General features: G+C 33.1%; 3 protein-coding genes, 1 long non-coding RNA gene and 1 pseudogene across 4 annotated transcripts; 3 read left to right on the top strand and 2 right to left on the bottom strand.

Annotated features, from left to right (window-relative positions):
• Nucleotides 1-4,209: 4,209 nt before the first annotated feature.
• LOC120125083 lies at nucleotides 4,210-7,856 on the top strand. Its single transcript, XM_039143578.1, has 3 exons — nucleotides 4,210-4,550; nucleotides 6,881-7,118; nucleotides 7,219-7,856. The coding sequence occupies exons 1-3, from the start codon at nucleotides 4,302-4,304 to the stop codon at nucleotides 7,626-7,628; spliced, it is 897 nt and encodes a 298-aa protein (XP_038999509.1). The 5' UTR covers nucleotides 4,210-4,301; the 3' UTR covers nucleotides 7,629-7,856.
• A 4,031-nt stretch (nucleotides 7,857-11,887) lies between these two features.
• LOC120125039 lies at nucleotides 11,888-12,588 on the bottom strand. Its single transcript, XR_005516326.1, has 3 exons — nucleotides 12,547-12,588; nucleotides 12,057-12,140; nucleotides 11,888-11,951 (listed from the first exon to the last, which is right to left on the bottom strand). It is a non-coding gene; the product is annotated as an uncharacterized LOC120125039 (long non-coding RNA).
• Nucleotides 12,589-14,668: 2,080 nt separating this feature from the next.
• LOC120125063 (ethylene-responsive transcription factor ERF020-like) lies at nucleotides 14,669-15,142 on the top strand. The gene has a single exon (XM_039143566.1). The coding sequence runs from the start codon at nucleotides 14,669-14,671 to the stop codon at nucleotides 15,140-15,142; it is 474 nt and encodes a 157-aa protein (XP_038999497.1).
• Nucleotides 15,143-16,903: 1,761 nt separating this feature from the next.
• On the top strand, nucleotides 16,904-19,035 carry LOC120125053 (probable serine/threonine-protein kinase At1g09600). Its single transcript, XM_039143559.1, has 6 exons — nucleotides 16,904-17,173; nucleotides 17,294-17,578; nucleotides 17,675-18,220; nucleotides 18,330-18,483; nucleotides 18,537-18,733; nucleotides 18,901-19,035. The coding sequence occupies exons 1-6, from the start codon at nucleotides 16,904-16,906 to the stop codon at nucleotides 19,033-19,035; spliced, it is 1,587 nt and encodes a 528-aa protein (XP_038999490.1).
• Nucleotides 19,036-21,781: 2,746 nt separating this feature from the next.
• On the bottom strand, nucleotides 21,782-23,382 carry LOC120125043 (annotated as a pseudogene).
• Between the last annotated feature and the right edge of the window lie 620 nt (nucleotides 23,383-24,002).

Genomic DNA, 24,002 nt, shown 5'->3' with positions numbered 1-24,002 from the left:
GTTCTCCTTTTTCTCCGGCGGCGGCGGCGCGTTGGGAGGTGAACCGGTCAAACTTCTCGATTTGTTGAAATCGAGCTCTCCACCGTTCAAAATTGTGAACCGAGCTTTGTAAGTATCTCGAAATCGCTCAAAATAATTTTTAGAAATTTTTCCGGGATTTTATCACTGTTAACGCGCCCCCACGCGCCGACACTGCGCGTGGGGAAGGGAAAAGTGACCGGTTTGACCGGTTTTGGAACTGTTTTGACCGGTTTGACCGGTCACAACCCGACCCGACCCGTTTACCCGAACCGACCCGTTGACCCGACCCGTTGACCCGACCCGACCCGTTGACCCGACCCGTTGACCGTTGACCCGTTGACCGTTGACCGGAGTTGACCACTGTTGACCAAAACTTTGACTGGCTTTGATCGGGCATTAAACGACCTTTGACTTCAACCGAGTATACCTATCCTGACATTTTTCGACGTTCCAAATCCGATTCCGCTGTCCGTTTTTCGAAATTCGAACCCTAAGGCCTCGAAATTGTCAGTCAAACCCGTTGACTTTGATTTTGACCAAAAATTCCAAATTTCCGAAAAGTCATATTTTATGCTTTCGACGTCCTGAATCCGAATCCGAAGTCCGTTTCGCCAAATTCGAACTCGGTAAGCCGTCTTTCACTGATTTATCACCCGATTCGATCCGTTTATCGTAATTAAGCTCCGTTTCTGATATAATTTATGTTGATATGTATCTGAGGAATTATTGGAAGTTGAATTGAAGATCAAAGGCGTTCGAATGGAATTTTTATGGTCGATGAGTATTGCACGGAAATCGAGGTAATACTTTACTACCTCTTTATGCTTTATAGAACATGTTGGTATTGGTAAATGCATGAATGGAAATGTTTGGTCTCATATGTGTAATTAATGAAGTTATACACTCGATCTGAATAGGTAAAAAGGTTCAGTAATTGATTATGGTTCAGATGACTTTTATAAGAAATTAAGGGATTGCTAGAATTAAATTACAAGTTATGTGCTTAGTGGTAAAGAAATCAACCTGGATCTGTAACTTATAATTTATTTTATAAAAGGTTAAATGTTAAAGGCATTTGGATGTGAATTTATGAAAATACTCCGGTAGGGTAAAATTACGAAAATACCCTTGTGTTATAAAAAGACAAGATTGGAATATGGAAGTTAGATAAGAGGATTTTACAGACATATGATCTGATAAAAATATTGATGTGCATAAGAAATGATAGTTATACGTAGACATTATGGATAACCGGTTTTTAATCCCAAGAGGGTTTATACAAGATACTAGAAGTGTGTTAAGGGAATTATTTCAAGATCAGAGATTGTTCAAGAAAGCAATTAATCATAGGATCTCTAAATTATATTATTTTCGTTAAGAGCTAATATCGAACTTATCTGGTTAAGAAATTACGGAAATGCCTTAAGAGGTAGAATAGTCTAAGATGACTCTGAATGAGAAAATACTTAGAGGATTCGTACTTAACTCGATTAAGTACGGATTTAATTGTTAAGATCCCGACTTAGTGCAGGAAAATTTATGATATTCCGTTTGTAAAGTCTGAGAAGACACTTGACCTGAAAATATTCGAATAATGAGTAAATACTGGAAGAGTAATTATCGGGGGTATTCTGCTGTCAGAATTGTTCGAAAGGACTGAAGTAAATGATAAGATTGAATTAAATAATAAGATCGGATGGAAGGAAAAGATTGAAATACCGTGAATCTGTAAAATGACCAAAATACCCCTGTAATAGAAATGACCCAAGAATATCACCAAGCTCAGGAATGATTGAATATCCTCGAGCTCTGAAATGAATGGAATAAAACTGAACATCAAAATTACCAAAATACCCTTATGGCATAAATTAAGTAAATGTCTTGGATTAATTAAGGAATCCAAGTAAGAAAGTATTGGACTACCTTTAAAGGTAATGGAAAACAATTTAAGTGAGTAGATCAACCCTAAATCTATGTCAATACCTGAATGATATAGATATTACTGGAATGCGTGTTCGTCTTCTTAAGTTTGGCTCGATGATAATTTGGAAGTATTCAACTCAACTCAACTCTAGATCGCATTCAGTACTATGAATTGGACGTTTGTTAGTCAAATCAACCATGAAGACCAAATCGAATGGAATTGAAGTACAACATGTATCTAAAATTCAGTAACGTCTAAATTACTCTGAAAAACCCCGAAGTAACTGGAATGGATTTGATTGCTAAATAAGCTAAGTAACCTCAATGATCGAGGATTAAGTAAGTGAATTGGATAAGTCTGGAAATTCTGATGAGTTTATAAGATGTACTGTCCTTATGGAACATGAACTACAAATCAAGCACGTTAGTATTTCATGATATCGTGGAAGCTTGGAAATGAAATAAAGATCATTGGAAGATCTATTCAGCGATGATTCTGAAGGTGATCTATGAACAAGAATTTGTGGTATTAAAAAGTAACTACCCTGGAAGGGAAATGAATTGACCAGTGGATATAAATTGTTAAGGTTCTGAATCTTCGTTATCAAGTTGTTCGATTATCCGATCAATTGACATGGATACAAAGGATTCTGAATACCCTTCTGATTACGTACAACTTCTGAAAACTGTCCGAATAAGATATGATCCTGATAATTCACATTATGAATAACTGATGATTCTGTCAGTTAATGAACTCTTCCAATAGTGATTCTAAATTTCAACATTCTATCGGTAAACTAAAGATTTGTGTTTCTATGCCCGATAAGATTATCCTGTATCTCTAAATAATATTTGGAAACTCTAGTGTGTCCCTTACTTATATGAATATTTTATCTGATTTCTGATTTGAATTATGTTTTGACATCTGATCTGAAATCTGTTCTGATTCCTAACCTGGATTCTGTTATGATATCTGATCTGAATTATATTTTGATTTCTGATATCTCCGTTTACCGACGGAGAAATGTTTATCTGGGGGTTTATTGTTGGAGGAAGATTATCTGCAGACTCCTCGGCTTTGTGCTCAGGGTCTAAATGGCATGTGCGGTTGGGTGTATGGTTCTGGGGAACCTACACATTTATGATGTGAACGGATGGGGGTATATATATATATATATGTTTTAAAAGATCTGTATCTTTTACTGAATTTTTGGGAACACACTAGAAAACCTATTCTGAACTCCTGAACTCAATCATCCGAATTATTTATCTGAACTGAAAGCTCATTGTCCGTTAGCACCTGAAATATCAGTAGGATCCCTGCTCAGTATAAAAATCTGTAAATATCTGAACCAATAAGGAAAATATGTTTATCTGTACCTGCACGTTTTTCAGCATCATCTGGTAGTTCTGTATTACTGAGCTTTTCGAAGCTCACTCTATTACTCACCTTTTCAGGTTAAAAGAATTGTACCAGTGCATCTATCGACTTCAGTAAGGGAGTTCTTCCGGTGATGTTGCAGAGTATGGTACATGTGATTAGGGGGCATGTAATTGTATTTTGATTTATATATATGAGTCTGAAAATCTGTTTTATTTTTAAATAGTCAAAACTGATTTTATAAGTTACACGTTTCAATAAAAGTTTTAAATTTTCCGCTATTTTTACAATGGGTCGCTCCGGTGGCCCAAATGTGACACCCTGTATCGGATCTGGCTACCTGCATCGGTCTGGGGGGTTACATTTAGTGGTATCAGAGTTTTAGGAAACGTAGTGATAAGTGATAATGATATGAGGTCATTATTGTCTAAAATGATCGTAAAAGAATGATGATTTTAGATGAAGAATAAAAATGAATAAAAGCTCTACCCTTAAGGAACGATAAAGAGATGAATGCAAATTTTTTTTTAACTTCACATCACCTTAATGTAGATAAATAAACAGTTTATAATGCTTATATTAAAACTATATCAAAATTCAGTTACTTTTAAATTAGTTCACCCTCAAAATAAAAGACGGTATTCATAGGTAATATGAACTAATATTTTTTTAATCATCTTTCTAGAAAAATCAGTTAATCTATTATTTTTGTTTAATTTAAAAAATAATTTCTAGTTATAATTATTTTTTATAAATTCAATATTAGCCAATATTAAAAATGAACCTTTGAGTCTTTGATTAAAATGTAGCATAAATGATAGGTCTACATACATGCATATATATATATATATACACACACATACATACCTCGTGTAAAATTTTTGTTGTTGTGCAAGAGCCTTTTCTTTCTCTCTCTCTCTGTCTTTCCTTTTCTTTCTTCTCCATTTTCTCGAATGTGTGGATAAGAAAAGGAAATATGGGTAAGTTTATAGAAGAGAAGGCTCTTGATCAAACTTTTTATGCACATCATCATGATCATAATAATGATGATCATCATCGGCTGGGACTTAATCGTTATAACAGCCTGGAAGAGAAAGTTTCAGAGTTTTTGAATAACGATTACGCAGATTCTGATGCAGCCGATGGCTATAGATCGGACGAGAATGAATCCAATGATTCTCTCCAACACGATCTTTACTGGGAATCCCAGGAAGCTTTGCTTCAGGTATTTATATATTACTTCTCTTTTATCATTTATTTAAATCATACCTTTCTCTTCAACTTCAAGAAAATTAATCATGAAACTGATGAATTTGCGATTTACATCTTTTCTAGATATTTTTCATCATTATTAAATATTATTTATTTGAAAAAAAAAATTGGATTACAAATTAAAATAATTAAGACTTTTTTAATAAATTATTTTTGTTTGTGTGGGGTTCGTACATGAAGATATCATGATATTTTTTCTGGTGACGATTTCAAGCAATATTTTAGTCCACAATAAAAAAAGATCTGAAATAGCAAACAGAGGACTACCGTACCTTTCATTGAATGCATGGTTTTATGAAAATATTTGGGTAAAGTATTGAAATGGTCACTTTGATTTTATGATTATTGATAAAAAAAAACTAATATTTTGATTACTTACGCTATTAATTTATAATAACCTATAATGTTTTGATCACATGTTATTGATTTATAATACTTCAGTCACTGAGATATTACATATCTGTAGTTTGATGACGAAAACCTATAGCTTAAAGACAATCAGGATGTATAATCTCTCGAATAACTACTATAAACTAAACTCCAATTTAGAAGATGCTAGGCATGAGTTACAATTGTTGCTCTTCAAACTAACATGATTATGTTAACCATGACAGAAATCAAATTTATATAAAATAAACCTTAACAATAAACAAGTTTCTGCTCAATATATATATATATATATATATATATATATATATATATATATATATCAATTAGCTTGATTATATGATTGTTTACCAAAGTTTTTTTTTTGCCTAATGTAAAATCCGACAATGGAAAAAAAGTAGATTAGAAATTTTAGGATCTAATGATCACCGGCAATGGAAACCAACAGTGATTATAGACAATGGTAATCGGTAATCGGTGGCGAGGGAGTTTAATAGGATTTGTGGTTAAATTGATATTTTATTCAAAATTCAAGAGTCGAATTGATATTTTATCTAAAATTTAGGTGTTAAATTAATATTTGATCTAAGATTTATAGTTCAAATTTAAAATTAACCCCTTTTAATAGTATGTCATATGTACTTAGCGTCCAAGTGACCAAAACATTAACTAAAACATTAGAAATCAATAATGTAAAAAACCAAAATGTTATTATTTTGAAATTTGATGAATAAAAGTGACCATTAAAATAATTTGCCCAAAGGGTTTTCGTCAAGTAATTCAATTAAAATTATATTTTTAAAATATCAATTTTCGAGATTTTTTCTCTTTACCTTTAATAGGGTATTAGAGATACCTCAGAAGAGGCTATATGATTTAAGAAGCCGTTGGAAGAATCACAAAATTCATTGTTGTTGAGTTTCAAATCAGTGTCCTTAATAGGTAATAACGGACAAATATGACACCACTTGACTATTTAATTTCGTTTGTTGACATCATATGGCTTTCTATTAAGTCTCATAATTCGTGTGAACCATCTTTAAGTCTTTTCCTACATCTTCTAAAGGTTTGGAAGATAAAATGTTATGACTAAAACCACACATAAACACCTTAAAACATAAGACTAATTATTTCAGAATTTTGACTGGTCATCTCTCATAAAAAATATATTAAATTATAAATATTAAATTTATTAGATTTCATAATTTAAAAATAACTGCACTAACAAATCAAACGAAATGTTGTGTTAAATAGAACAAGTAGGCATGTAAATGAATAAATGTGAGGGTATGTTTATGTTTGTTTGTTTAACTTTAACTGAACAAACAGATAAACGTGAACAACTAAACGAGCATACTTTTTTGTTTATGTTTGTTCATTGAAGAATGTAGTTTGCTTGTGTTTATTCGTTAAAAATGATAAATGAACATAAACGAACGTAAACAAACATAAACAAACGAACATAAAATGCAACTTTATTTTAAATCAAGTAAAAATTCTTAAAAGAATAAAAATAAACGAATATAAATATAAATTTAATTAAACAAACTAACATAAAATGTAACTTTATTTTAAATCAAGTAAATTTTTTAAGAGAATATAAATAAACGAAGATAAATATAAATTTAATTAAATAAACGAACATAAAAGGAATGCATTACCGAACATAAACGAATGCATTATTAAATGTTCACGAACGTAAATGAACGAATAAGTCATTTGATCATTTTCGTTCATTTAATTAAACGAACAAAAGATATTATTTATGTTTGTTCGTTTAATGAATAAACGAACTCTCTGCCGAAGGGTTTAATCAACGTTCGATTCATTTAGAACAAATGTTGGAAAGGGAATCTCGGGTTTATTGTGTAATATGGATTGGGGTTATTTGTGCAGGAAATCCTAGAGCGTTACGCATTGGTAGGTTCCAAGTTACGGCAAGTAGTAAATGGAATTATAAAGGAAGCGAGAGAGACAGTGTTTTGCAGCTGCAAAAACCAAAAGCAAAACCTAAGGCCTGATGTTGGTTGCATCAACTGCTTGCGCAAGACAGTTATTCATCTGCTTTGTCGCAGAGGACTTAATGCCACTCTCTGTGTTTCTAAGTGGAAACACACCAAGAACCATCCTGCAGGTTCTTTATTTCATATTGTGTTGATGTTATTTTCGTGTTAACATGTAATTAATAACGTTAAAACCGAAATAATAGTTCGGTTCAATGTATTTACCTGCAGGGACGCATGAATACGTCGAAGTGATTGCAAGCACGCTAGGGCGGAAGAAGCAAATCCCATTCGTGATTGAATTGGAGTTCAGAGACCAATTCGAGATTGCGAAAGCATGTGACGAGTACATCAAACTGGTAGACAAATTACCAGAGTGTTACGTGGGCAAATCCGATTACCTCAACCCCATCGTGGGAGTGATGTGCGATGCCGCCAAGAGGTCGATGGAGGAACAGAAACTCCATATGGGTCCCTGGAGGAAGCGAAGCTTCGTGCAGATGAAATGGTCTAACTCTTCCGAGCGACGATCCCTAATCGAGGAACCCTCCAGGCAAATGCTGCATCAATTTTGCTCAAAATCTTCGAAAACCACTGCTGCCGGAATCGTTACCAAACGAAACATCGACACTTCTTGCTGATAAAGATGCTGCTACTGGCAAGGGGCAGATGCGTTTTTGGGTATGATTAAATGATGATCATAGTGGCCAACATAATGAATACTATTATATGATACTATATATATATGAAACGGCAACATGATGATTGGTGTATGAATTATTGAACGAGTTTTGTACTCATTAGATCATATAGTAGAAATTTTGTCAAGGAAAGCAAAAGTCCAAGCCCATGCTGCTAAATTGCGGCAACAACTTTGTATCTTGAGAGACAATAGAGTACGGAAATTGGGTCATATAGCCGTGAGTGTTGGAACTGGATAATTGCACCGGCGTAAGTAAACATTTTGATTCACAGCAAAGTTCTGAAAAAAATGCTGTCGGCAATACTCGTTAAATATATCGATGCTTCATAACTCAGTTGGCGCTCGTTAGATTAGTTTATTCTTGCATTCATTTCTAACAAAATTAAAGACAACCATTGTTATCGAAAAAAGTGAAAATTCTTTTAACCTATAAAAAAATTAAAATTTTGGGAAAGGTTTAAAGAAGAAGAGGATGACTTCACTGGGGATGACGTCGGCGATAACAATTGGGATGGAATAATAAGGTGGGGATTTTAGAATGGAAGAGGATGAAGTTTGAGATTTTAGTGATTAAATTAATAAGATATTAAGATATCAATGTTGTTTTTTTTAAAAAACATGATTAAATTATAATAATATGTAAATATTAGGAACTAAATATATTATAATGTTGATATTTTATTCATAACTCAAATTTTATAATTAAATTTGTATCCTAACTGTTAGAATGGCAATTACTAATTTAAATATAGTATGACCAATAATCATCGGTTTAGTAGGATGAGGTATTGAGTTCTTTAAACAAGATTAGAAGTTTAAACATTTACGTTTGTGAATGAAATAAACTGAGTTGGGATAATCGTCGTCGTCTGTAGAAATATTTTTCCAGGATATATATATATATATATATATATATATATATATTAAAAAATACAATTTTTATATGAGACGAAAATGAATAAAATTTTGAGATAAATACTATCAATAAAATAGATAATTAATATAAAAATAAATATTATCGAGGACATCACTACTTATAAAATGGTTGTCCTTTGTTCCCATATGTAATGGGGTAAGGGGAGGTAAGATAGTAGGCTGCCCTCAACATCAGGTTGAGAGCAGCTTCCGTAGAAGACCTCCAAATTATGAAATGTCCTCCGTAAGACTCGATCCCACGACCTCAAAGTTAAGAACCTTGTGCTCTATCAACTTTTTGTGGCGTGGTCAACCTAATTACTTCCGACTCATTCTTAGTTGAAAAAGTCGAAACCCCCATTTTGATTCTGCAAAAGCCAAATTGCTAGCTTTGATATTAATGTCGTCCCTTGTCAGCATTGATTTCTCACTTCTGTTTTTAAGTCTGACATAAATTTTAAAAATATAATATGTTGACTTTAAATTTAATTTAATTTAAATTTATTTAGGTCAAATTCGTAGTGACATGAATTCTGAATACACCCTACCTAAAATGACTCGGTTAATCTCTGATTTAAAATAATTTAAACTGAAATTATATATATTTATTTCAAAAATACAATGTAAAATTAAATATATTTGTATTAAAAATAATTTAATAAAAAATAGATTATTAATTGGATTTTAATATATAGCATTTAAATTGTAATTGCTATTTTGGAATATGATAGAGAATGTAAATACAATGCAACATTTTCAAATTGATATTTTTATACCAATTCTCTTATAAATTTATAGTTAAATATAAAAATGTTATATAAATACTATTTAATTAATTAATTAATTAATTAATTTTTATGCTAATTAGTCCTGTGAAAAAATTGATGCAATTTTACCCAATAAAAGGTTTGGGTTACTATTTTATGTGATGGCTAACTCATTGCCTCATGTCGGCCTAACATAATTGTTTAAGAAAATCGACACACGTAATTAGATGAAGTCAATCTATGACCTATTCGGTCCAACAATTCTTACCAACCGATTAAAAATTAGTTCAATAAAGAAAAAAACTGGGTTAACCGCATAAGAAACAAACAAATTTATATTAGTGATTGTAGATCGAAATCTTATGTTATGAGTAAATTTCTAAAATTTTAAGAGTGAACAAACTTATAAAATTTTAGGAAAAAAACATATTTTTAAGAAAAAAAATACATAAACATTATAAAATAAATGATAATTTTAAAATTTCAGGAGGCGACTATCTCACTAGTCCCCTTCAATCCAGTCTTGCATGTTGAACCTAAACTTGTATTAATTATCATATTGTTTAGTCAACAATATAGTTTTAATTATGTTTGTATTTTGTTGAGGAATAACAGGTATAATAATGATTTACGGTGGTTTAAATGATAAAAAAAAATAAGAAAATTTTATTGATAATGAGAGGTTCATCTTTTTTAGTGCGTGCGGAGAATCATTGATAATGAGAGAGATAATGTCTTTTTTTTTAGTCGAAATCTTTTGAATTAGTTGACAAATTATCAATTTATAATTATATTTATAACTTTGAAATATATATTATTTAATATAAAATATAACATTGAATAAATAAAATTATATTATAATTAAATAATCTAATTTTTTATGAGCAAAAACAAAAAAAAAAACTCTTTTTTGGATAATTAAAAACATAATAATTGAATCTAATTAAAGTATTGATTGAGTGAATATTTAAAGTTATTAATACGTGCGGTGAGAATATCCAGTTGAGACATGGTCGGAGCCACATAGGATAGCAGTGTTAAAAATGATGATGTCATGCATTATGCAAGGTGGAGATATATATGGTGGCAGCCACGTATGATTGAGGGTGTGGCAAGCTTGGCCTTCGCGGTTCTCACTAGAGGTGTAAACGAGCCGAGTCGAGCTCGACTCGAATTTGAAAACTTTAAATGTAAACTCGACTTGATTTGAAAACTCGTGAGTCTAAAATTTTCAAACTCGACTCGAACTCGAAAGAAAATATTGAAACTCGACTCGAACTCAAAAATGCTCGAAATAAAAAAAATCAAAAGCTCGATTGAAACTCGAGACTCGAGCTCGATTGAAGCTCAATTTTGAGCTCGATTGAAGCTCAATTTTGAGCTCGATTCAAGCTCGAACTCAAACTCGAATTTGAGCTCGGTTCAAGCTCGATTCAAGGTCAAACTCTAACTCGAATTTGAAACTACAAAAATCTTATATTACATTTAAAATATATACATAATTTTCCCTTTAATCAACTATAACCAATACATTTTTTTATGATAATATGAACTAATTTCAAAAACATTATAGGATGCATACAAGAGTAGTTATGGTTGTAGAACATGTTCTAAACACATAAGATCAAACATGCGCCCACAATAGATAACCATTTACAACCCTCCCCAAAGCAAAACAACAACTCTTGCCATAAAAGTAGTGTTTCAAAACTCAAAATAAAAAGGCAAACAGAGTTGTCGAGCAGAAAACATACAACAATTTACAAGTTTAAATTGAACATATCAACTCTGGCCTTATCTTCAAATTACCATAGAAATCGGGTAACATTAAAACAACAAAAAATAATAATAAAAAATTGATGAAGAATTGGTGATTCAAAACAACCGCAGTCTCCACAAATTCAAGTCGTAGCAAAAAAAAATTATAGTCAAACATCCTGATTGTTTTATTTTACTTTGGAATGAAACATATTGGATATGTTCATTGTACAATATGTTAGAAAGAGGAGGCAACAGAGCAGTCGAATTGAGATGTAATTGTCATCGTCGTATTAAAAATAAATAATAGCTGATATACTTTCTTTATCTCTGTAATTCTGCTTGAAACTATAATATCGGAAAATCACAATTGCCTATCAGAATGACGACAATGGCTAGAATACTAATTATTCTTCTGGTGAATGTGGAGATCATGATAGCAGAGCATATATTATGTTCCAAGAAATTTTAATAAACATGTTTCTAGTCATACTCATGAAAACATATTACCGAAAAATAAGAACACGTGCAATGATATTTGTTTGTGCAACTCGTTGACATTGCAGTAAAAGCTTGTTGTCCAAACTACATGTGCCGTGATATGCAATTCAGCCAGAAAAATCTGGGATATGTGCAAGAGATTATGCAAATCAAGTTGACACACAAGTTCTAAATTACAGCAGACATATTCAATGCTTGAGAAGAACAATGAATATAAGGCAACTTTCATGAGACCTGAATGGACAAATAAGAAACATGTTTGTTAAAACGAGTGCCTTTGATAGATAACTTCAAAATTGTGTGACAACAAGAGAAACCACCTGAAAAAATCAGATGGAAAAGGGGATATCAAGTATGAATACCGATTTGTGTTCATAATATTCGATTTTTTAGATAAGATTAAACGATTAATAGAAATTTTTTACCTGATTCATTGCAACATAGGCATGCCCTTTATGTATAAACACCCGGCGACCAGCTACAAGTTCTGGAACTTCTTCAAAAGGCACCTTCATAGGGTGGAAGCCTGGAAGGTGCACAAATAAGCCAGTTAAAACTAGAAACTATATCAGATTTTTATCCAAGGATTAACCCTAACCTATGAAGACTAACTATGAGACCATCGGTGTTCTCTCTGAACCACAAATCACCAATCGAGAATGATATTATATTTAACACTGTTTAATCCATACCCCTTTATTTCTCCATCCACGTGCTTACTATTACTAATACATGTAAATGGTAAGAGCACTCTATTCACCTATTTGCAGTACTACTGAAATAGGTTATTATACATTATATTAACACATGGCTACAGGAGATGACTTCCAGTAGCAAATCAATTCTTTTTCATAAGGGGTAAGCAACCACTGCTTTTTGGTTGAAATGTAGAAGATCAAGAAAACATAATAGTACCTTGTAGAATATTGCATTAGCTGCAAAAAGAAAAGAAAAAAAAATAAAAACCAATCATAATATAGACAAAGGATCAAATAATGTTTATTTTTTTTTATTGGTAATCATAGTTTTATGACTTAGACAAGCATACATTATTGGAGGGATTGAAACTATGAACGGTTATGCTTCAAAATGGACCACAAAGGAGAGAGATACGACACTGATAGAACTTGGGATGAGCCTCGCCGTTCAACGGTACTACCATGCTCTTTATAAGTATTCATTGGTTGCGAGAAAAAGAAAGAAAAACTAGCAGTGGCCAGAGAACAGTAAGTAAAACCTTACCTTCTCGTCTATAGGAGCTAGCCTTTGTCGCCCGGAGTCTTGGGGGAGCGTTTAGGCCACGGTGGTTGTGGGTTTCTGCTAAGGCTGTGCGAGTGGACGAGGTTTGAGAGGAGAACGACGAGGGGGGAAGTTTTAGCCCATGAATGTTTTGAGGGGGAAATGAATTAGGGTAAGAGTTTTTACCCTAGATATCTTGCTTTAGTGTTCCTTCAATTTGTGCTTGTTTTTAATTGTGTCTTGTAATTTTAATTATTTGACATTGTAATCCCTTAGTTGGCTTGTTTAATTTAATGAGTAATTTCTACTTTGTATGCTAATTTTCAGTTTTATATTGTTTTGGTCCTTCATGGCATTTTTAAAATATGAGTTTAAGTTATTAATAGTAGGTTTAATTTTATATTGTTTCATCTTAATGTATGTGCATTTGCATTTCATTCGTATGCATGCATGTATCCTGTAAGCACACTTTAGTTTAGGTAATAATTTAGTCCGTGTTTATGATTGTCTTCTTTAAGTAGTTGTGTATAAATTAAACCATAAACCCTAAACCATAAACCCTAAACCCTAAACCATGAATCCTAAACCATGAATCCTAAAGTATAAACCCTAACTCCTAAACCATAAACCCTAAAACCTAAATCATAAACCCTATCACATAATTATAAGGGATGAGATGTCTTAGTTGTATTATAGAATTTTTAATATATTTTTAAAATTTTATAATTATCAATAATGTATTTTTAATAATGTAATTTTAAAAAATCTAAAATTATAATATAACATTTTTTTCGAGTCGCTCACGAGCTTTTCGAGTCGAATATCGATTAGCTCGTTTCGGCCCGCTAAGAAATCGAGTCGAGTCCATTCGATCCGAGTATTTATCGAGCATTGATCGAGTCGATCTCGAATAACTCGCGATCTGTCTCGTCTCATTTACATCCCCAGTTCTCACTCCTCTCCCGCTCGCTCATTCCTGATGCGCGGCTTCTATTTCAATTACAATGAAAATGTTGGACACGTTTTTGTCTCTGGACTTCAAACCACGACTTGACTCTCACAACTCAATCTCTTTTCCGTAATGTGGTTTCCAATGTTATTTCATTTTCTGAAGCAGTCACCGACTAATTAGATTATAATAGAGAATTATTTTTAATGTAGAAATATTTTTACAGGGTAATATATATATATAGTATAATATTTTATATAAGATAAACATAAATAAAATTTTAAAGTTAATATAATTAATGAAATAAATAAATGATAATAAAATTTTAAAGTTAATATAATTAATGAAATAAATAAATAATAATAAAATTTTAAATTTTAATATAGACACATACTTATTTTAAATATGTGTGAATCTGTCACTAATTACAATAATAAAATTAGAGATTAAAATTTAAAAGAGGTCAACTATAAATAATAATAAAATAAAATATATAATTAAATTATTACTTTAAAATTTAAATATTAATTAAATCCAATAAATAGAAATATGAACGCGAAGGATTTGTAATTATTATCCTCTCCCTACTAGATGAATATTTTCGAAGGCACCGTCCACTTTGACCTTCTTTAATATTTGACCTTTCCCTTAAATCTTCATGCATCAGTCCAAATATATATATATTTTTTCATATGTGATTGCATTAAATATATTTAAAAAGTTGCGTTTTGACTTTTTTAAATTTTATTTTCTCAACCTATATAAGCCGTTCTTTCGATTCACTATTGTGTATCTCATTTTATTACCTGCTTTCAACTTCAATCCTTAATATTAATTTGTCCTAAAGACATGAGTGGTTTTAAAGTAGACGAGAGCTTCAGCGACGGCAACGGCGAAAGGAAGTACAAAGGAGTCCGTCGTCGGAGATGGGGGAAATGGGTGTCCGAAATCCGAGTCCCGGGCAGTCAAGAACGTCTTTGGTTAGGCTCATATTCGACACCGGAAGGTGCTGCGATCGCCCACGACGTTGCTTTCTATTGTCTGCGACGGCCGTCTTCCTTGAATTGTCTCAACTTTCCAACCATGTTGTCTCCCAATGTCAATGCCAACATGTCCCCCAAGTCTATCCAGAGAGCGGCATCGGATGCCGGCATGGCGGTAGATGCCGTCCGGGGGATGGAGATCAGTCCCGTCGGCAATGAGACCTACAACGGTAACGGAAACGGAAACGGTGGGAGTGTAACCATGGGCATTGTGACTGAATCATGGGAAGAAGGAGGTGAGGCTTTGAGCATTTCTGTTGATGATTATCTCGATGTTTAATACGACGATTACATCTTTATCCATCTGCCATTAGCTTACATGCAGATAAATTTGTATATACAAACTCTGATTAGGGAATTGTACTGCAATTTCGTGTATTGCTATGAAGGCACTAAATCCCTTAATAATTTATCAATGAGCAAGCAACAGCTTATTTTCTTAATTTAGAAGTTGTCTCCTTACGCCTCAACTTTTGCAATCTACCAACTCTATACGTCATGTAATTGAATTAGTTCTAATTTTACGACTGCCATATGCAGTATGAATCCTTTGGAACTATTTGTAAAAGAAGAAGAAGAAGAAGAAGAAAAAAACTTTTGAATTCAAATCCAATTTAAGAGTTGACATTCAGTAAATTTGACAAATTTTAATGGACTTGGCATTTCGGCCGACGTATTGCTTATTAATTAATACAATAATTTTTGAAAGATACTCTTAAGCTTTACTACTAAAAAATAATATTATATCATAATATACTAAATAAATGTAATGTAATAATATTAATTATATTATCATCAATTAAAATGTTATTCATCTCTTTGGTGTCATTATCATTAAAATATAATTTAATACTAGCAATCTCTATTTTATCATATCATAATTATAAATATAATTTATATCCTCAAAAAGATTATATTCAAAATATATTTATGAGAAATTATTTAAATTGGAACAACTAATACTTTATTATTTGTGTTAACAAACATTTATACACATATTTTTTAAAATTTTATATATGATCATTGAATAAATTTTATAATTATTATTCATATAAAATATTTTCTTTCACTCATATAGTACGTGTACCACAAATCAACTAAATCAATAAATTATTAATATATATATATATAATAATTAATATTATTATAATAATATTTTTTGGTTGATAGCAGGACTCAAAACAAATAAATTGACAGAATTCTTTTACACCATCTCACTAATCATTTATTAAAATAGTTTTATAAGTATATTTTTAACGTACAATATTTTATGTTGATTCCTATAATGACTATGATAAAATTTGATTTTTGTATAATATATGATCATCGGATGAAATGGATGTATAGTTTTTATTTATATCTTTGGAATAAGATGATTAAAATCTCACCAACTTAAAGTCATCTGAAACAGAAAAAGTAGTTAGAAACGAAAATGAAACAGAAACATTCAGCTTCTCAAAAATCTTTGGCTTGTCGCAATGTTAGGAGCTACTCTCACGATTTCGTTTCCCACCCACTTTCTTTCTTGTTTTCTTTTTTACTTTCACTTTCATTATTTTACAGTATTGTCGTCTATTTCCTTTTTTTCTCTACTTTCATGTTCCAGGATAAACAAAAAACATAGGATTTTGTTGTTCTGGAAACATATAACTTTAATATTTGTGTTCATTCCCTAGATTTTCTTATCTGGGTTTTCATTTTTTGGATTTCGTACTAGTTTTTCTCCACCACCCATTTTCTCAATATTGCTCTTCTAACACTAGAAATTTGTAAAATAAATAAATAAATAAAATACTGTTTTTTTCATTCTGATCATTCTGCAGTTCCTCAGATTTTGATTGCTTCACTGTAGATAATCATTTTTCACATTGAAAAACTGAAAAAATAATTATAGATATACAGATCGATTCTCCGGAAAGAGTGTTGAGTTCAGGCTTTCCCTTGAATGGTGAAAACTAGGTTGGCTTTTATACATATTTGGGGAATGCATGTATTTAAACACCTATTCAAGAACAAGGTATCCTGTACGAAAAACAATATTATGGGCTGCATTTACTCAAAAGGAGCCAAAGATGTCAAAATTAAGGACAAACTCCGGAAGAAGATCAAATGCAAAGATAAGGCATCGTCAATGCAATTCGTTGCTCCTTTACCCTCACAAGACGACGATAATTTCGACGGAGATGAAAAGCTTGGAAACGGCGGTCAACTAGATGCACCTGAATGGCCATCATGGCTAGCTTCGGTTGCCGGAGAGGCTGTTAAGGGATGGAAGCCTCGGCGGTCCGAATCTTTCGAGAAGTTAGGAAAGGTAATTTAACGTTTGCACCCGAAGTCGAGTAACATTATTTCGAAGGCTTTTAACATTACTTGTATGTTAGCTTTACATGATTTTAGTTGTCCCTGTTGGCATAACAAGTCCCATGTGCAGATTGGTGAAGGAACTTATAGCAGTGTATATAAGGCTCATGATCTAGAAACAGGTAAAATAGTTGCCATGAAGAAGGTTCGGTTCGTTAATATGGACCCAGAGAGTGTTCGTTTCATGGCCAGGGAAATCATTATTTTACGGAAGCTTGATCATCCGAATGTTATGAAGCTCGAAGGGATTGTGGCTTCGAAGACTTCGCGCAACTTGTATCTTGTTTTCGAGTACATGGAGCATGACCTTGCAGGGCTTGCAGCAACTCCTGGCATGAACTTCACTGAACCACAGGTATAATAAAGTTTAGTGTTCAATTGTTTTTATATTTAACCTCGAGTGTTATGTATATCTGCTGTCGGTCTTATAAGAAAGTGATTGTTGCTGTAGATTAAATGTTACACTCAACAACTGTTTCGTGGCGTCGAACACTGCCATAGCCATGGCGTCCTGCACAGAGACATCAAGGGCTCGAATCTTCTGATCGACGACAACGGAGTTCTTAAGATTGCAGATTTCGGTTTGGCTACAATCGTTGAGGCCAATTTGAAACAGCAGTTAACGAACCGTGTCGTAACTCTTTGGTACAGGGCACCTGAGCTTTTGCTCGGTGCCACCGATTACGGAGTTGGTGTAGATTTGTGGAGTCTCGGTTGCATAGTTGCCGAGTTATTTGCTGGGAAGCCGATCATGCCTGGAAGAACAGAGGTGGAACAAATGCATAAGATATTTAAGCTGTGTGGTTCACCCTCAGAGGAGTACTGGCAGAAAACAAAGCTTCCACATGCAACAAGTTTCAAGCCGCAGAAACCTTACAAATGCCGGATCGCGGAGACTTTCAGAAACTTCCCTCCTTCTGCCTTGTCTCTTGTCGAAAAACTCCTTTCGATGGAACCAAAAAATCGAGGGACCGTTGCTTCAGCACTTAAATCACAGGTATTTGCATACCCTTCTACATATATAAAACTTATCATGCTTGTTTACTATTGTTCTCCACTTCTTCACATGTGAATTCACTTACATTTACTTTGTTTTTCCTTTTCAGTTCTTTAAGACAGAGCCTTTACCTTGTGATCCATCAAGCTTGGCAAAGTATCCTCCCAGCAAAGAACTAGATATCAAACATCGTGATCATGAAGCAAGAAGGTACTTTTTTTCAGTCCCATTCGTTGTCACCTCCATGAAAACTAGACTTGCGTGTTCATGTTATGTTCTCTCATGTAACTTCCAGAAAGAACAGAGACTATAAAAGGGCGAGGACCTGCATCTGTTAGAAGAGGTTCAAGAGATTTTAAGGCAGTGACTACACCAGAATTCCTTGGCGAGGGACAGTCGAATGGTGAGGAAGATTCTACAGGAAACAGCGGCGAGTTATCAAGGCAAATGCTTCAGACAGCCACCGGTTCCCTTAAGCAAGGTGACAGAGCATCGAGCAAAGGTTATGCATCGGTAAATAACCAACTGTTTCTGCTTAATTCTAACTATTATCGTCTTCATATTTTTGGCACATTCAAGTGACTTACCATCATTTCCTACGATAATCTTGCATGTTTTTACAATAGCTGAGACCATGAAATTGCTGATTATCAGATTATATAAGTTGTCATGGTTGGCAGGGTTATGCACCAAGGGGCAAGAAGATCCAATACTCAGGACCAGTGATGACTGCTGGAGGAAACATCGAGGATATGCTGAAAGAACATGAGAGGCGTATCCAGCAGGCCGTACGAAAAGCGCGTAATGAGAAGTGAGTACAGCTGCATCATAATGGACAATGATTTCCAGAAAATGCAAGAAGATCGGTCAGACTGTTTTCACTGGAAAAATGCAAGTCCGAACCCTGGTAAACCTACTTGTAGATAGTCAAAACAAAATACACTGAGATTGTAATGCTATATAGAATTAGGGTGGTGAAAAAAACTACTTGTACATAGCCACAACAAAACTTTGCAGTATACTGCAGTACAATTGTGAGAAAACCTTCTTTATAAGCCTAACAATTTAGAAACATAATAGAGGCTATAACAGATATAAATCGTCTGATAGGCGCCTTTCATGGTGGTGTAGGCAGGAAATGATGATAACTCCTGCTCAACACTTTCCTGTAATCTTCAATGTAAACATGAGTTGTCCAACACAGGTCCTCCAAAAGTGAAATGATATTATACTCTGAAACTTTGATCATGCAACCTACAAGTCCATGCACTGCATAGTACAAAAAAGGAAACAATTCATTTTAAAAGTGACATAAAGATTTTATGTGATTTAATATAATATTTATTTATTTATTAATAAATACTATTTATAAAGTGAGAAAGAAAGAGAGATTTTACATGTGTTAGTTGTATAATATAATTTTTGTTATCGGTGTATACAAAACTTCTGAATCTTGTGATCTTTATAATATTTGTGGTGCTAATATTTTGTAAAGTACAATTTTGTCAAAGTAACAGACCAATGAGAAGATGTTGGAGCACGTGGCTAAAAGTTAGCTGATCCACTTGGATTTTACATTTCTACCTACAAGGTTAGATTAATTTGAATTGTTGCTTATTAATTCATTATTCTTTTTATGAGCACTAGGATGTTTTTTAAGTGGATTTAGAATTAGTCTTTAAAAATTAGCTGACCCTATTCTCAATGTCATACTCTCATAAATAAAGGGATGAAAAGAGTTTATTTGTAGAATTCATCAAATGAATTAAGTTGTTAAAGAGAATTTTATTATTTTTAGATATTTTGGATTTAAGTAGTTGTGTTTGTAGGTATGTGCGCGTCGTCTATAGCTAAGAAAGATCTTGATTAGGTTCTACCTTGTAATACCCTATTCAAAAAGTGAAGAGATTATTTGTCTTCAAAAACTTTTCCTTTTTAAATACATAAGAAAAATTTTAAAAATATTTTTAAAATAAAGGCATAAAAAATTAACTTATTTAGTGGAAAAACCATAAATCAATCACAATAATTTACCAATTTAATATATTAAGACTTTGAGAATATATACATTTATAAATAAAATATAATTAAATTTAAAGTTTATATGATTACAATCTAAAATGATAAGAATAAAAAATATGAATCTACAAGATAAAGAGATACTCCCTTTGTCCCATTAAAACTATCCCTTATTTATTTTTCAAAAGTTAATATTTCTAAACTTTAACCATAATTATTTTAAATATTAATTTTTTATAAAGAATATATTTCAAAACTATTTGAATGAAGGTTTTTAAAAATATATCTTTTCATAATTCTGTCAATAATAAATTTTAAATAATAAAGAGTTAAAATTAAAAAAAATTAACCACAGAAAAGTCGATAAACGATAATTATAATAGGACAAATGTAGTATATTTATATTGAAGTACTTAAAGACAGTGAACTTGAGGCTCTAGTATAAGTTGTTGGGCTTGGAAACTAAAAGTTTGAGATAGGAAATAGTGGGTTATAGGTTGGGTTTGATGTGGAGAAGGCATGAGATACGATGGTGTGATGGTTGAGGGTGTAATTGTTAGTAGTGATGGATTTATAAATATTTTTGAAGGTGCGCATACATATGTTATTGGTATAAAATTTTTGAATTGGATGAGTTTAACTAAAATTTTTGAGTAGACACAATCAATAAAATAAGAAATTAATATAAGAAAAATTAAATTTAAAGAGTGTGCCTATCCGATAGAACTTGGATCCGCCACTGCTTGTAAGAGGAAAGGAAGCCGTCATTGTAGGTTGATGGGTAAGGGAAAGTGAAGTGTCGATTGACTGTGGACGAAACTTTAGAGTTAATGTTCAAAAATAGTTAATCGAACGACAATCTTATAATCTGGAGATACAGATGTATTGGCAAGAAAAAGATTTTGAATCGGTAGAGCTTTTGGTAGCACCTTCATGACGACGAACTAGAAATTTATGTTTATATTTTAGTGGTAGTGACAGAGATTAACCTATGGGTGTTGGAGGGTGCAACCACATTCCTAAAAATTTTAAATATTTTTATGTTTTAGATTTTTTCTTTGTATTTTTTATTGATTATCTAATTTCGCACTTTCTAAATTTTTAATATAACTTCTTAAGTTCATACTCTCGTATAAATTTTTGCATCCGTCCATGGATAGTTAGAGAATCCCATTTCCACCATGAAAACTATGTTTACCGGAAGCTGAACTTGGTATTAAAAATTTATGTTGAATGCATTACAGAAAATAAATTGAAAGAAGATGAAATAAAGTTCATTCACTTTTTTTTTTCTTGGAAAACAATATTACAGTAGAAAATGACTCAGGACACCTCAATAATAATAATTCGATAGGTGTAATTTTATAAAGAAATACATATTTCTATTGATAGTGTCACAAAACAACAAAGCTTATAAAGCCGTATACACTAATTTAACAAATAGTATCACATGATTATTGTGGGAATCAGATCTTCAAACTCCAGCATGTGTCTACACATTTATTTAGGTAATAGTTAGAAGGATGAACAATTAATTTAGCATCATTTCGATCGTGACGGGAAGGCCTCCTCAGGAATGGGTGAAGGAATGTAAGAAATCTTCTCGTTAGGATTGCTTTTGAGCCATTTGTAAGAGGTGACGAGTTGTGAATGAAAGTGAGGATTTCGAGTCGAGCATACTCTTTTCCTGGGCACATTCTAGGCCCTCCCCCGAATGGTACAAATGTGTAGGGCGCTGGACCATTCCCTTCAAACCTCGATGGATCGAATCTTTCTGGATACGGAAAGTATTTCGGATTCTTGTTCGTTGTATGTACCGTCCAAAACGCCTGAACCACTTCCAAACCATTAATAACACCGTGTATATAATAATCTTTATTTAGTAGTCCATACATCAGACACGTATTGGGCGTTAATTACCTTCCATCCCTTGGGAATGGTACAACCAGCATAAGTGAAGTCGGTAATGGCCTCTCTAAAAGAACCATTAGCAGGTGGAGCCAGCCTCATTACTTCGCATGCCACGCACCACGTATACTTCATCTGTATCTTCCCATCTCAACGCCTCATCCCCTCCCTCTTTCCCTCTTAACACTTCCATTTGCTCTGCACTTGCCCAACAAGTAGTGTCAAGGATTGCATTGCTTAATGATTAATCCAAATCAAAAGTAGGTACCTTCAAGGACCCTGTTATATACGTCAGGATGATCCGAAAGATAGCTGACAATGAAGGTGATGGCAGTGCTTGTTGTGTCATGGCTGGCAATGAAGAAGCCAACAATCTTGTTGCCGATCTCAACCTCCGTCATTCCATCCATCAACATGCTATCCACCAAGTCTGATGCCTCTGTTTTTTTCGTTTCTCTGATATCTCCTTTTCTTCTTCGTAATGAGGGCTAAGCTGCTGCCGAATCTGCCTCCCGGCTTTCACCGCTCGGTTGAATGTTGTACCCGGAAGATCAATGGGCACCGATATGAGACCCGCAGTTGCCAGAGCAAAAGGCTTTGCGAAGTTTTCGATCTCATCTGGATCCGTGACGCTCATGAAAAGACGACAGGCAAGTGCAAACGTGTACTTCTTGAAAAAACTTGGACTTCATTATAGGGGAACCAGTGTTGATTCAGGTGCTCTTTAGCCATTGTATCCATCACTGGTATATAGTGTGCAAAGACTCGGGCTTGAGAAAAGGAGGCAAATAGGCTCGAAGTTTGGTGGATTCTTCCTTGGAAGAATTGTCGACACTGGCCGGATCCATGAGAGCTTTCTTGATGGAATCGGGCCACCATGAAGTGACATATTTATTTTGGCCGGAAAAAAGGAACTTGTTACCGGCAGCGCCGCAAAAGATGGCCATGTCTTCTCCGAGCAAAGATGTGCGGAACACATCGGGTGAATATTTGGTAGTTCTATCGGTTATGAACTTCTCGGGAGTCCCCCATCTGGACGCCAACACATAATCCAAAGTCTCACCGATGTATGGAAGACCCTTTCTACCGGGAGGAAGATTGAGGGTGGCGCTGGATTTGTATTTGTAAAGCAAATAATGATGACGACGGACGTATAGAACTACCAAGTGGAGAAAGTATGGCATCAAAAAATCAATGGCGCCCATGGCTGCAACCTTCATCTTGCTATGATGTTCTTCAAACTGTTAGTGGATATGCATGTGACATTTGGTGGCCATGTATATTTATACTCATCATAATCAGTCGCCGAAGGGATAACCGATCCCCGTTTTTCACGGACGATAACAAGTTCAAACTCCATCAAAGTTTGGAATCTGGGCTCGGGTTTTTAATGGAAATCTTCCTAATATAATATTCCCATCAACGATCCTAATTTTTGATTTCTTCGATGCCTCTACTCAAACTAGCTGTGTATATACAAAGATTTAATATTTTAATTCATTGTTAACATTGTTTTTAATATATAGTTAATGATTAAATTTCTTTTATACTCAACACATTGATTAATATATTCTAAATTTATTCGTAATTCGAATATTTAAATAAAAATTAATATCTTTAAAATTAAATCTTTGCTTATAGTTTACAGAGTAAAACACAGTAATAAATCACTTAAAAAATTTGGTGTTCATAAGAAAAAAAATAACCACTATACAAGAAACAGAAATAAACCTGGGTTGTTGATCATTGGTACCTCCCACGTGCCTTGTAGTTGTGTTCTTGATTTTCTGCAGTGAGAAAAAGAATTGTAGCACAAAGTCATATTAAATGCTGCGAAATAGACATTAGACAAGGA

Source organism: Hibiscus syriacus, unplaced genomic scaffold, assembly GCF_006381635.1.
Source record: "Hibiscus syriacus cultivar Baekdansim isolate YM2019G1 unplaced genomic scaffold, ASM638163v2 tig00001330_pilon, whole genome shotgun sequence".
NCBI classification, from domain to species: Eukaryota; Viridiplantae; Streptophyta; class Magnoliopsida; order Malvales; family Malvaceae; genus Hibiscus; species Hibiscus syriacus.
This window is presented reverse-complemented; position numbering and strand designations above follow the sequence as displayed.

What these genes read in the sequence shown, in the direction of transcription:
- LOC120125083 (XM_039143578.1), top strand. Translation starts at nt 4,302, where the DNA reads ATGGGTAAGTTTATAGAAGAGAAGGCTCTTGATCAAACTTTTTATGCA. An exon ending in CCCAGGAAGCTTTGCTTCAG is followed by an intron (nt 4,551 to 6,880) that starts GTATTTATATAT and finishes TTATTTGTGCAG; the next exon opens with GAAATCCTAGAGCGTTACGC. An exon ending in CACCAAGAACCATCCTGCAG is followed by an intron (nt 7,119 to 7,218) that starts GTTCTTTATTTC and finishes ATTTACCTGCAG; the next exon opens with GGACGCATGAATACGTCGAA.
- LOC120125063 (XM_039143566.1), top strand. Translation starts at nt 14,669, where the DNA reads ATGAGTGGTTTTAAAGTAGACGAGAGCTTCAGCGACGGCAACGGCGAA.
- LOC120125053 (XM_039143559.1), top strand. Translation starts at nt 16,904, where the DNA reads ATGGGCTGCATTTACTCAAAAGGAGCCAAAGATGTCAAAATTAAGGAC. An exon ending in CATGAAAACTAGACTTGCGT is followed by an intron (nt 18,484 to 18,536) that starts GTTCATGTTATG and finishes AGACTATAAAAG; the next exon opens with GGCGAGGACCTGCATCTGTT. An exon ending in CGAGCAAAGGTTATGCATCG is followed by an intron (nt 18,734 to 18,900) that starts GTAAATAACCAA and finishes CATGGTTGGCAG; the next exon opens with GGTTATGCACCAAGGGGCAA.